At 38.2% G+C, this 14,025-nt stretch overlaps 1 protein-coding gene across 4 annotated transcripts in view; it reads left to right on the top strand.

Annotated features, from left to right (window-relative positions):
* Positions 1-3,427: 3,427 nt before the first annotated feature.
* Positions 3,428-14,025, top strand: part of MFN1 (mitofusin 1) — a 34,577-nt gene continuing 23,979 nt past the window's right edge. Inside the window, exons 1-7 of one of the 4 annotated variants that reach the window (XM_060011097.1) lie at positions 3,432-3,539; positions 4,046-4,179; positions 4,860-4,975; positions 7,833-7,968; positions 9,198-9,360; positions 12,058-12,182; positions 13,503-13,611. In XM_060011097.1, the coding sequence (XP_059867080.1) occupies positions 4,864-4,975; positions 7,833-7,968; positions 9,198-9,360; positions 12,058-12,182; positions 13,503-13,611 (645 nt within the window). In that variant the 5' untranslated portion in view covers positions 3,432-3,539; positions 4,046-4,179; positions 4,860-4,863. Of the gene's footprint in view, positions 3,540-4,045; positions 4,180-4,859; positions 4,976-7,832; positions 7,969-9,197; positions 9,361-12,057; positions 12,183-13,502; positions 13,612-14,025 lie in introns of all 4 variants that reach the window. The other 3 variants (XM_060011098.1, XM_060011099.1, XM_060011096.1) reach the window with 3 other exon arrangements.

The following is a 14,025-nucleotide window of genomic DNA, read 5'->3' as shown; positions in this document are numbered from 1 at the left end:
GTTTATTGGCATTTATGATATTTTGTATCTAGAGTTATTTCCCCTTTGGTTTGTATCTTCCCTCACTTTTGACATTCTTAAACAGATTTGGCAGTGGTATGTCAAATTTATATGTTTTTTAAATAATTAAATTTTACTTTTTGTTAATCTCTGTTTTAGCCCTTATATTTTAATTTTTTTCTTCTTCTTTATGTTTACTCTGCTGGTTTTTGCCTATGAGTCTGTTCCATAAAAAGAAAAACAATGGATTAAATTACTTATTACTTATACAAAAACATTTATTATTTTTATAATTTATAACATGCAATGTCACTTTTACTTTGATATACAATAATTATATTAAAGATGTAATTATTTATAAAACTAATAAAGGGATACCATTATGATTTTAAAAATTCAAACAATATAAATAAAGCAAAAATTTCCTTTGAAATTCCCTATGCTAAAAACTAACTGAGTGGTTAAGAGTTTCACATAGCTATTAACTGGCATAGTCTAGATTTGAACTGAGGTCTTCAGATCAAGTTCCATGCTTTTTCATTAAAAGATTTCTTCTTCAGTATATATTTGTTTAATGAACATATGAATGATCTCAAGTGTAGTAACTGCCTTGACCCTTCACATGCTGACTGATGCTTGAAATTCATCCTTAAAATTTCATTCCTTTTTGCTTAATGCCTTAACGTGATTGTAAATTATAGTGCTTATTGGTCAGGCACGTACAAAGGAAATCTTTTGATTTCAAAGTGTTTTGTGCTTTTTAATGCCTTATCTCTTCTCCCCACCCTCCCTCTCCACACCATAAACAAAAACACTTACAGAAACAGTATGCTAATTATTTCTGCTAGGAATCCTTAGAATTGTACTTCTATCAAAATGTGTTTTACAATGAAGATCTTTATTTATTTTAAAATGTCACATTATGATGCAAATGACCAAGCGTAGTCTCTTACTTTGCTGGCAGGAGGGTTACAGTGTGTGTCAGTTAGGGTTCAGTGGGTAAGAAATTTATTGCAAGGAATATTACAAGGAACTGAGGGCTGGCTAGGCAAATCCAAAATATATAGGGATAAAGAAGATGTGAGATATATATATATATATATATATATATATATATATATATATACACACACACACACACACACACACACAATGGAACATTACTCAGTCATAGAAAAGAGTGAAATACTGTAATGCCATTTGCAGCAACATAGGTGCACCTAGAGATTATTATATTGAATACTAAGTGAAGTAAGTCAGAGAAGGACAAATATCATATGATATCACTTATATGTGGAATCTAAAAAATGATACAAATGAACTTATATACAAAACAGAAACAGACTCACAGACATAGAAAACAAGCTTATGATTACCAAAAGGGAAAGCGGGGTGGGATAAATTAGGAGTTTGGGTTTAGCAGATACAAACTACTGTATACAAAGTAGGTAAACAACAAGGTCCTAATGTATAGCCCAGGGAACTATATTCAATATCTTGTAATAAACTATAATGAAAAAGAATATGAAGAAGAATGTATGTATATTTATGTATAACTGAATCACTTTGCTGTACACCAGAAACTTAACAAAACATTGTAAATCAACTAAATTTCAATTTGTCTATGAAAAATCAAATACCAATCAAGCTAAGAAGAAAGAAAAGAGAATTTTATGTGAGCCAAACTGAGGATTATAACCCAGGAAACAGATTCTCAGAACCTCTGAGAACTGCTCCATTGATCAGGAATTAGAGGTGCAGTTTTATAGATTTTTGAGAGAAAGAAATTATGTATCATATTGACAGATTAACATTGTATCTATAGTTCAATCAACAAAGGTTTTTTTTCCTTTTTTTTCAATTACACATGTACAGACAAGCCTTTGGTCAATGTGACCCCTTTTACCTTTGTATGAGATGAAAAATAAATATATTAATGATAGAATTACAATGTTATAATGCTGGAGCCTGAAGAAAGGAGCGGACTTTTTCTCATAGGTTGATTTCATCCTCCTGCTTTGAGGAGGTCTGGTCAAGTGCATAATGTAGATTGGCATTGCACATTGGGAAAGGCCTGCCACAAAGGGGGCATGTTATTTGTCTTTTTTTTTCCTTTTTTCTATCTTAGATTGTCCTGCCACAGAATATTTACGATTCTCCTCATCAGATTAAAAAAAAAGCTTTTTTTAAAGGGTGAAAAGGCAAACCATGGACTAAAGAAAGTATTTATAATACATGTGTAATAGGTTGAATAGTATCTCCCAAAAATATGTCTCCAAGTCCTAACTCTTGATACCTTGTGAATATGATCTTACTTGGAAATAGGGCCTTTGAAGATGTAATTAAGTTAAGGATTTTGAGTTGAGATCATCCTGGATTTAGGATCCAGGATCCAAATCCCCATACTGGATCTAGTGACCGGTGTCCATATAAAAGGAAGGAGAGAGAGATTCGAGACAAAGAGACACAGGGGAGAAGGCCATGTGAAGATGCACGAGAAGATAGAGGCAGAGGTTGTTGCCATGTAGCCTCAAGCCAGGGAATACCTCTAGCCACCAGAAACTGGAAGAGGCAAGGGAAGGAACCTCCCCCTAGAGACTCCAGAGAGAGCTCAGCCCTGCTGACACTTAGATTGTAGACATCTGGCCTCTGTAACTGTGAGAGAATAAATTTTTTGTTGTTAAAAAATAAACAAACATTAGGGCAAGCCATCAGTAAGGGCAGAATGGAAATTCTTGGCCAGGAACTGACACTGCAGTCCACAGGCAGAATTCCTTTATTAGGAAAACCTCGGTTCTGCTCTTAAAGTCTTTTAACTGATTGGATCAAGCACACCCAGATTACCCAAACTAATCTCTTTTACATAGAGTCAACTGATTATAGATATTAATCACAAATACTTTCCCAGTAATACCTAGATTAGTGTTTGGTTAATAACTGGGTAGTAGAGCCTACCCACAAAGTAGGTATTATTAGTACTCTGATTTTGTAGATGAGGCTCAGAAAAATGAAGTGGCCTCACACACCGCTATACTCCAAGCTCAGGAAGTGAATCACACAAGAACAGAGGGTAGTGGAGAGATCAAAAGGTTTTCCTTTATTGCTGCTGGCGGAGTAAGCAGGAATCCTTTTCTGACACCCTAACTCCACCCCATCTCACCCCTCCTCCTTTTAGCTCTCCCTCACTAAACGAGCTACTGACAGCTAGCTACGCCTAGGCTGGGCAGAGTTTTGGAAACTTTGAAGGGAGAGGGAGGCGATGCACAAGTTGGGGGTGAAAGGAAAAGCATTCTTCTGGATGCATTGCCTGTTCACAACAATTCCTTGCCTTCTGCCCTTAAGAAAAATGGCGCTCGGAGTAGGTCACTTCCGGTTACGGAGCCAAACCAAATCGGGAAGGGCAAGAGACCGGAAGTGACCGCCCTCTTGCTTCTCCTCCCACCGCCTCCGAGTCTCCCAGCCTCTCTTAGAAGAATGAGGCGGCCAGGGGGCTGTGGCTGAGGTGCGGTTGCTGGGTGACAGGTCGGAGCCGGGACGGGGTGAGTGCCCGCAGCCTCGGCTGCGGGCCGGTTCACTTTGCTCGGGTGACCTTCGTCCTGCCGGGGGCAGGGGGCGAGGAGTCGTGCGTGGGGTGCTCTGTGACGAGGCGCCGCCGCGGTCCTGCGGAAAAGGAGGGAGCTGCTGCGGTTGCGAGTAGGGCTGGCGACCGGGTTAGGCCCGCGGAGCCCGCGAGCCCGGAGCCCGGGATACCGTGAGCCGGGGCCGGCGCAAGCGGGCCAGGGGTGGGGTCTGGCCCCAAGCCCTGCGGGCGGGGCTCCAGCGCCTGGTGTGGAGGACTGGGAAGGCCTTTCTTCAAGGTCGGCGTTCACCACCAGCTGAACCGAGTTGTTACCCCCACCGTGTTTTCTCGCTTGTCCCCTTTGGTCAGTCATTTCCTGACGCTTTGGAAGGCTCAGCCTTCTTTATGGCCGCTTTGCTCCATTTAACACACATGCATACCAGGATTAGACTGGTGTGTGATCATTTTTGTTTGGTGTCTTTTCAGGAGAAGCTGCCACCAAAACTTATTTTTCTTAACTTACACTCCTTGAAGTTCTTGGTACTTTGGCTGGAAACGTTAATACTCGCTTTAAGGCTTGCCTCCTTATTTGTTATGACGAGAACTACTTCTTTCTAAACGTTAGTATTGCATTATGATCTTGGAATTTTATTTCCTCATTCTGCATATCCACCTCCACTCACCTAGAGGTCCAGGTTGAAAAACGTAATAACTTAGTTACTGTTCGTGAACTTGGCTTCATGTCACTCGCTGCCGTGTTCCCTGATGTAGTTAAGAGTCACATGCAATCAGAATTTGGCCAGTTTCATCATCAGCAAAGGGAACTAAAGTAGAAATTGCAATCAAGATTTTGGCCAATTGAATTCACTTATTTTAGTGGAATATCACCCAAAAGTAGTTTTTAATTGTCTGACTAAAACACTTCTCCCCCAGGGACTTCCCTGGTGATCCAGTGGTTAGGAATCCGTCCTGCAATGCCGGGGGACGTAGGTTCAATCTATCCCTGGTTGGGGAACTAAGATCCCACATGCCACGGGGTAACTAAGCCCACGCTCCACAACTAGAGAGTCTGCATACCCCAACTACAGAGCACATGCACTCTGGAACCCCCCATGCCGCACCCGAGGCAGCCAAAAAGTGAATATATAAATAAAACACTTCTTTCCCCCAGAAATAAATCTAAAAGTTTGGAAGTTTGTAAGTTTGTTTCATTGGGGAGTTAATGTTGCTGGAAGTGTTGTTAACTCACATGTCTTTATCATCCAGTTTAATTTGTACTTTTCTAACTTTTTATTTTCAGCATAATGGCAGAAACTGCTTCTCCACTGAAGCACTTTGTGCTGGCTAAGAAGACAATTACAGCAATCTTTGACCAGTTACTGGAGTTTGTTACTGAAGGATCACATTTTGTTGAAGGTTAGCTCCTCTAAGTTTTTTAAATAATTACTTTTGAAAATATATAAAGGTGCTTTATTCTTTCAACCTTGGTTACTGAACACATACAGGGGATTGTGCTCTATGAGAGATACCATAACAAATAAAACCCACTTCTGCCCTCCAAAAGAGGAAGATTGAATTATATTAATAGCAACTAAGAACGAAGTGCATATGTGAGGTCCTATTCTAAGCACTTTATTTTATTAATAACTCATTTAATCCTCAAATCAACACTGAGGCAGATTTTAATCACACTCATTTTAAAAATGAAGGCGGGCTTCCCTGGTGGCGCAGTGGTTGAGAGTCCACCTGCCAATGCAGGGGACACGGGTTCGTGCCCCGGTCCGGGAAGATCCCACATGCCGCGGAGCGGCTAGGCCCGTGAGCCATGGCTGCTGAGCCTGCATGTCCGGAGCCTGTGCTCTGCAAAGGGAGAGGCCACAACAGTGAGAGGCCCGCATACCGCAAAAAAAAAAAAAAAAAATGAAGGAACTAAGGCACAGAAAATGTAAGCAGCTTACCAAAGACCACGCAGCTAGTAAATGCCCAGACTGAAAGTTAGGCAGCCCACATTTAGCCATTATACTTACCACCCCCATCAACTCAGCAGTTAAGCCAAGATCTGAGACCTTTCTTATCTTCTCAAATGAGGCTGGGATGCAGTGGGGAAAGGGCAAAAGGAGTTTTCTTAAACAGAGTGTAACTGTTCAAACAAAGGTGGTGAGAATGTCATACTGGGAAATACTACTTTAGAGTTAATTGTTGACCTTCAAGCATACAGTGAAAAGGGAGGGATTCTGTAAACTCCTGTGACAGTGGGAAAACATTTGGTAGGTTGGTAGAATCAAACTTTTTTCCTTGTCCTTCCTAATTCTCTTTCACCAGATTTTGAGTTTCTTGAGAGTAGGGATCCTGCCTTATTATTTTGTCCGTATTACCAGATCTGACACAAGTTTTGCTGTTGAATGAGGAAAAAAATACTGGTTCAGAATTTTAGTTTTCAATTTGGAAAGAATTTGAGCTGGCATGGTGACTTTTGAATAATATGTTATTCTACAAAAGTTGATGGGAAGTGAAAATGAAGTTAAATGTAACATCTTCTGTGTATTGAGCATGTAACAGATGCTAGGAGCTATTACTCTAGGAGCTAGTGAATTCAGCTTTAGAATCTGAATTCAATGTTACTGTTATTGGTGGGTATCGAGCCAGTAGACACAACCAAACCACAGATCGGGAGAAGGAAGGATTTGTTACTTGCAGCAGGTAAGGAGAACACTGGGGATCTTTCCTAAAGCAGTGTGTCCCCAAACAGCAAAATTGGGGAAGTTTTAAGCTAAGGGTACATGTGTATTTATGAAGGGGCTTGAGCAGAGGAGAATTCAGCATAGAATTGGAGCAAAGATCAACAGAGTCCAGGTCTTGGTTGACTGAAGTCAGGAGGGTCAACATCATCATTCAGTTCTCCACCTGGGTAGGGATTTTAGTTCCTGCAGAACGCAAAGATAGATAGATAGATAGATAGATAACACACATACACACACACACACACACACACACACACACACACACACACACGTATGTCTCTTGAGGAGGAACTAGGACTCTGCTTTATCACTCACTATTGTTTGACTACCCTTTCTCTTTTGCTGCATTCCTTTGTTCCCTTAAGATCATCAATTACTGAGACCTGTTCAAGGACGAGCATTGTGGCCAGGCTTAGATCACAAAATGGCTTAGGCCAGGATGGATTCTCTTAAGTCAAGAAAGCCATTTCTGGTTCTCTTTCTCCAGGGACCCCCTAACCTATCTGCTTACATTACTGGTTCTAAAACCTCAGAAAAAATTGTTGCAAAAAAGAGGCAAAGCGAGTAAATCAGGAAGCACGTAGAAGAGCAAGAATGAAATGAAAAACAAAGACGAATGTAATGGTATTTAAGCCAGTCTTGCCGGTATTCACCAAATTGCACATATTTTATCAATGTACTTGAAAAGTATGGTGAGATGTGAAGCTTAAGTTTAATTAGATGGTCACTCAGTAAGTTGTGTCAGTATTTGTCTCTAATTAGGACCATTCAGATAGCCAAATGAATCTTCATGTTTTCACCTTCAAAATGAGGTGAAAAAAAATGTAAAATGTATATTCCTGAAATATAAACAAAACTGAGATACTTTCCTACTTTTCAAATCGTTGCTTTCCCAGCTACCCCCATCTCTGGAGGAAGAGAGATTGGGGCTGGTGTAGGCAGTTACTCCCAAACCTGACAGGAGTGGGTTACAGTCTGCAGTTCTCTTTTCATTCATGTTCAAGGAGCTGTCTTGCTCCACCCCTGTGGGAAGCAGACAAGAAGTGGTAAGACAGCAAGGTCTTACCTGGCTTGAAGACCTCCTTGAACCATATCTTTATTTTGGGGGGACTGCCCATTCAAACCTCACTCTTAGCATGTGAATCCCTCTTCTCAGTTCAAGATTTGAAGCTCCTATCAGGATGGAATAATAATAGGTGGATATTAGGTTCTAGTTTTGCTGTTCAGAAATGCTTTTTTGTCTTAGGTGGGTATTTTGTATCTTTGAGACCTAGATGAATAATAAATACCCTTTTGACTGGACCCCTGTAATTTTTAATAATTTTGAAATTCTTTTGGGCAGTATTCTTATGACCCATTACAACAAGGCATTCACCTTTTACCAAATATTCAGATACCAGGTTATTTTTATTTTCAAATATCATGTTAATATAGAACAAAACCCAAATATATGTATATCTTAAGTATTCTGTTTTATAATTAACTTAATGTTCATCTATATTACTTTCTCTAATACTGTTTCAATTTTACAGCAACATACAAGAATCCAGAACTTGACCGAGTAGCTACTGAGGATGATCTGATAGAAATACAGAGGTATAAAAATAAGCTTTCCATCATTGGTGAGGTGCTGTCTCGGAGACATATGAAAGTGGCATTTTTTGGCAGGTAATCCTTTATTATTTCTTCTCAAGGGTAGTTTCCAGATATTAGCTTTTCTTGATCATATCCGCAGCTCTGTTTCTGATGTTGCAGCAAGTGATATTCTTCCCTCTTCTCTTCACAACAGTTTCTGCCTGTATTAAATGTTAAAGCTATTAGCATGTAAAAGAACTTGTTCATTTTAGCTCCTGGTATAAAATATAGCTTTATGAAGCTATATTTTTGCTTTTTAGGAATGCTTATCTCTAAGAATTGGCTTCTTAGCCAGCTGTAAGAATAGAAAAACAGATAAGTATAATTTGTGACTTACTCTTTTTAAGTTTCTATTGATTATCAGGTGTGCCTTCCAAAAGGATTTTCAGCTCCATGATTCCCAGAGGGAGAATAAGAAATGCCATTCCTTAATGAAACTTCTGGAGTGGTAGAATGATTTCTGCCACAGCTCATACATTAATTTAAGGACCATTTGTTAACTACCTATGTACCAGTCACTCTGTTAGGTACTAGAGATGCAAAGAGAAATGACGAGGCCCCCACTTGATTGTTCAGATATCATGTGCTGTTCACCAATAGAAGCATTTATTTACTCACTAACCTCATAGGCCTTCTAAGCTATTTCCCATCTTAGGGCTTTAGCACTTGCAATTTCCTATGCCTAGAATTCTCTTTGCCTTGTTGTATGTCTGACTCCTTCTCACTCTTCAAATCTCATCCTAAATGTTACTACAGCAGAAACCTTTCCGGACCACTCTAAGGTATTCCTTCTCAGTTATTCTCTGCTAAAGCACCCTGTTTATGTCCTTGAAAACTTTTCTCAAAGATCTGTTTTTGTTTGTTTTTTGTTTTATGTTGTTACCTGCTTCTTCCACTTGACCATATTCTCAGGGCCTTAAACAGAGTCTAGTGTGAAGTAGGTCTATGAAAGAGGCCTACCCCAGGTTAGGGTGGTATAGGAGTGGGAGGGAAGAGGCCTCCTGGAGAAGTGATGACTCAGTTGTCCTGCTTGAGAAGAAGAAAGAGGAATGAGCTTTGCGTGTGAAAAGGTCCAGCCCAGATTTAAGATGAGATGTTAGACCACATCTTGTGATGGGAAGAGTGGGCTGTGATTTCAGATTGTAATCTGATGAAATTTTTTTTACAAAATTTGCATTCTAAAAAAGTTGGCCTTTGACCCAGTGAAAGAACAAAGTTTTTACCATTATGTTTTGCCATGATTTTGTGTATTCATTCTTCAGGACAAGCAGTGGGAAGAGCTCTGTTATCAATGCCATGTTGTGGGATAAAGTCCTCCCTAGTGGAATTGGCCATACAACCAATTGCTTCCTGAGTGTTGAAGGAACGGATGGAGATAAAGCCTATCTCATGACAGAAGGGTCAGATGAAAAAAAGAATGTGAAGGTATACTGTTTGATCTTTAGCAACATAATGTACCTGACATAATGTCCTTAACTTGTTCTTTTAAAAAAATTTTTACAAGAAGATACTTTTAAGATACTTGTAAAAATTTTTTACAAGAAATACTAATGGAAGAACCATTAGTATTTCTATTCATAGCTTTTAAAACCATCACTAATATTTTGAATTTTCTAAAATTCTTTTGCTTCAGAGCTAAGTTACTGGAAGAATAAAACCTGTCCTCAACTAAATGAAAGTAAATTAGAATTAAAAGTTTATAAAATTTTTAAAATAGTGTTCCTGGTGAAAAGAACATTATTGAAGTGTGTTGTTGCTGTTTAATCTCAAATCTTGTCTTTCTAAAGAAAACTTTATTTAAAAAATTGAGCTCTGGAATCTGTGTTTGACACATCTGTGCCTTTAGAAACTGTTTTTGCCTTTGGAATATTTGGTAAGCATATTCATTAGTAAATGTTATAGCTTTATCAGATAAAGGCCAGTGGTAGTTCCCTGCCTTTCATAAATTTCTTAAGGAATTCAGTGGCACTAGATTTTTTTTCAGCCAAACAAAAATAAAAAGCAATTAGGATGCAAGATATTTACTCTGCCATGAAAGCAGTTGGTAAAAGGCACTGCTTCTCACTATACTCACTTTCTCTTAAGTCGTAAGATCTCTCCCACAAATGCAAAAGTTCAGTGTGTGAAGATCCATGCTATTTTAGTTTTGGCTAAACTGTAGGTGAATTCATAGGTCTAGTCCTCCTTCTGTGAGTTTGCTGTTTGATCAGAGAAAGTAACTCAATCTGTCTAATACCCTTCAGATTACTTACAAACAATAAATAAGATGATATTTATGAAAATATTTTTCAAGCTTTTAAGCCATACAAATGAAGGAATTGCTTATTTTGTAATCAAGATAAGTAGCAGACACTATTCTAAATACTTGTAATAACTCAAATCTCACCACAACTCTGTCAGATGGGTGCTTTTATTATTTTAATTTTATAGGTAAGGTATCAGGATTTTTTTTTTTAATTAAACTAATTTATTTTTGACTGCATTGGGTCTTCGTTGCTACGCACGGGCTTCCTCTACTTGCGGCGAGTGGGGGTTACTCTTCGTTGCAGCACGCTGGTTTCTCATTGCGGTAGCTTCTCGTTGTGGAGCACAACCTCTAGGCACACAGGCTTCAGTAGTTGTGGCTCGCGGGCTTCAGTAGTTGTGGCACGCAGACTCTAGAGCACAGGTTCAGTAGTTGTGGCACACAGGCCCAGCTGCTCCGTGGCATGTGGGATCCTCCCGGACCAGCGCTCGAACCCGCATCCCCTGCATTGGCAGGTGGATTCCTAACCACTGCGCCACCAGGGAAGCCCAGGTATCAGGATTTTAATACAAGTTTATAATTCTATCAAAAAGTTTATGAAAGCAAGCAGAAAAACCCCTACCTAACATTGTCACTGTGGAGATTCACTTCAAGCCTGATCAGGACTATTGTGCCCATTTGAAAATAGATGTTTCCCTTTAAAATTTCATACAAATCACAAAAGAACCATCGAGGTATGTGTACTGATGCCCTTTCCTTGATTATTAATTTTGTCTTAAGCCCTTTGTACTTAATTGTATGTTTAACACATACAAGAAAGGTAATGAACTAATGTGTGTCAGAAGTCATCTTGAGAAATAGAAATATTTTAGGAAATTTAAATGGAAAGAGAAGGCGTAGTCATTGATATAAAGCAGGCTTGTGTGAATAAATAACTGCCTAGTGACGTTCCTTTATTTTTCCCCCTTATTACTAAGCAATAAACTCATTTTAGAAGAGTCAGAAAATACAATTAGGCAAAAGAAAAGAAACTCCAAAACTCTTAAACTTCTAAATTCAGTGGAAATTCTTTGCTATAGAGTTACATTGGTGTTTCTCTGTATTTTTAAAACAAAATGGTTTTATATCATATATGCTATTTTCTTTCTTTTTTAAAATAATTTTATTATTTATTTGGCTGCACTGGGTCTTCATTGCTACACGTGGCCTTTCTTTAGTTGCAATGAGCAGGGGCTACTCTTCGTTGCAGTGTGCGGGCTTCTCATTGCGATGGCTTCTCTTGTTGTGGAGCACAGGCTCTAGGTGCACAGGCGGGCCAATAGTTGTGGCATGCAGGCTCAGTAGTTGTGGCTCGTGGGCTCTAGAGCGCAGACTCAGTAGTTGTGGTGCACGGGCTTAGTTGCTCCGCAGCATGTGGGATCTTCCCGGACCAGGGATGGAACCCATGTACCCTGCATTGGCAGGTGGATTCTTAACCACTGCACCACCAGGGAAGTCCCATATATGCTATTTTCTGATTTGCTTTTTTTCTCTTAACATATTGTGAATTTCTTTTCATACATACAATATCAATTTCAGGGGTTGCATGGGATTCATTGCCAGAGTTCCATTTGTTGGACATTTAGAATGTTTCCAGCCCAGATTATCGTTGTTGAATGGTATGAGTAAACTGTTTCAAGGCCTTATTTTTTTTCCTACTTGGTAATTTTAAACCTCAGGTTTCTCAAGATTGCTCAGATGGTTTTACTTCAAAAGATTTAAAGTTCTGCTTTTTCTACATGTTTTGCAGAAAGAAATGTACCAAATCATAATATTTTAAATTTTTATTGAATTTTGTTACAAGTAGAGTTTTATTTTTTCTTTCCTTCCCACTTTAGACAGTTAATCAGCTGGCCCATGCCCTTCATATGGACAAAGATTTGAAAGCTGGCTGTCTTGTACATGTGTTTTGGCCAAAGGCAAAATGTGCCCTCTTGAGAGATGACCTGGTTTTAGTGGATAGGTAAAATTACATATGAATTGTTTTCTACGTATGTATTTGTATTTTTTTTTTTTTAGAAATGCTGCTTGCTTCTAGCATGTAGTACGTAAAATTTTTAAATGTTCAGTTGCTTAAAAAAAAATGTTCAATTGCTGCTTTGTTCTCATTTGCTAGATTGTAATGGAATAGATAAGTTATTTTTTTGTTTTTTAATGGTTTCATAAAAGTGCCAATTTATCAGTTTAATTCTATTACAGGAAATTTCAAGAATTGTCACTTTTTCTCTAGACTGACTTTGTAGTTTGGATAATTGGTTGGGCCTTAGAGATTGTCTCATTCTAGATACCTAGATACATAACTCTAAATAGGTATTATTTTTAATCAGTAATTATTCTTGAGACTTAGTTTCCCAAAATAACCGCTGGACAGTTCATACAGCTTTTCATTATTCAAGAATTAATGGCATGCTTTTGTAATTTATTCAGGCTCTTCTGATTAACCTGCATTTAATATGTTTTTTCAAAAATCATCCTACTACACTGGTGCTTAATAAAATGGTAATGCATATCTCTTTAGCAGAGTCCTTAACCAAAAAAAGTAGTTAAATGATTTTTTAAAATTGTGGTGTGTTCTTTGTTTTCTTCAGTTAAAATTTCAGTGTTCTATGGAAATCTTTATTTTTTTGGTTGAGTGTCTTCCCTTTTGATTGAAAGAGAGTTTCAAGTAATCAACAGAAATAGCTCAGATGAGAGAAGGTGCTTGGAAAATTAAAATATTTGGTTTAAATATAATATTAACTAATTAATTTTTCTTTATTTCATGGCCAGACTGTATCCATGACCCCAACCTGTTAACTTGCCAGTTTGTCACAGGACATATCAAGTCAATGTATAGACAGTTGGTCTCTACTTTTTATAGTATAGGTTGTATATTAGCCTAGGTTTTATTTTCTTTTTTTCCATTGCTTATTTTCAGTCTTCCAAAGCATAAAGATTTAAAAGATTAAAATAGTGAACATGTTACTTGCTTTGTCAAAAATCACGAAGTTTTCTCTCTTTAGTAAATAAACTTTTTTAGCATTTGTTAAGTTGTTGATTGGACAGGCTCTGGGGGTTGTCAGCAGAATAGAAGTATATAAAGCACAGATTCTCAGCTTTCCACAACTGCTGTCTTATAGCTGAGAAAGTAATTTAAATCTCCTAGGCTTCAGACTGATAACTGGTAGAAATCCTATCCTTTAGACTTCAACTAATTCTTAAAAGTTTAAAAAAATTATCTCTCTGTAATCTAAATTTTCTTTTTAAAGAATATATAACACAATTCTTATTTTATTCCCATTAGTCCAGGTACAGATGTCACTACAGAGCTGGATAGCTGGATTGATAAGTTTTGCTTAGATGCTGATGTCTTCGTTTTGGTTGCAAACTCTGAATCAACTCTAATGAATACGGTAGGGTCTAATCATTATTTTGTTTAAATGATAGGAAATGAAATGATGTCTGTTTTAATTCTGAAAAGTGAAGGAAATCCAAGTCATGGATTAGAAAGAAGCTTTAATATCAGAGGTGAACGAAGGGGTTTGTGTTTCTGTGGGATTGGAAGGGCTGATTCTGGTTTGATGGCTCTAGCTTCTAGTGAATATTTGAGTTCACGGTGTGATACATGTGTGTTGTTGACATTCACTGTGGTTATTTACAAGTTTCTGAAGGAATAGGCATCAGAATTGTTAGGCTGTTGGCTTAAGTCTTTTGAATAAAGTATAACACTCCCACCTCATCTCCCTATCTGGCAGGCAAGGCTTTTCATACTTTGAGTTTTGTCAGCCTTTTCCAGCTTTATCTGTGTGCACTGTAGGTTTCAGCTT

The sequence above is a fragment of the Delphinus delphis genome, chromosome 4, assembly GCF_949987515.2.
Source record: "Delphinus delphis chromosome 4, mDelDel1.2, whole genome shotgun sequence".
Taxonomy (NCBI): domain Eukaryota; kingdom Metazoa; phylum Chordata; class Mammalia; order Artiodactyla; family Delphinidae; genus Delphinus; species Delphinus delphis.
Note: the sequence above shows the minus strand (reverse complement) of the source record. Positions and strands in the feature narration are given on the sequence as shown.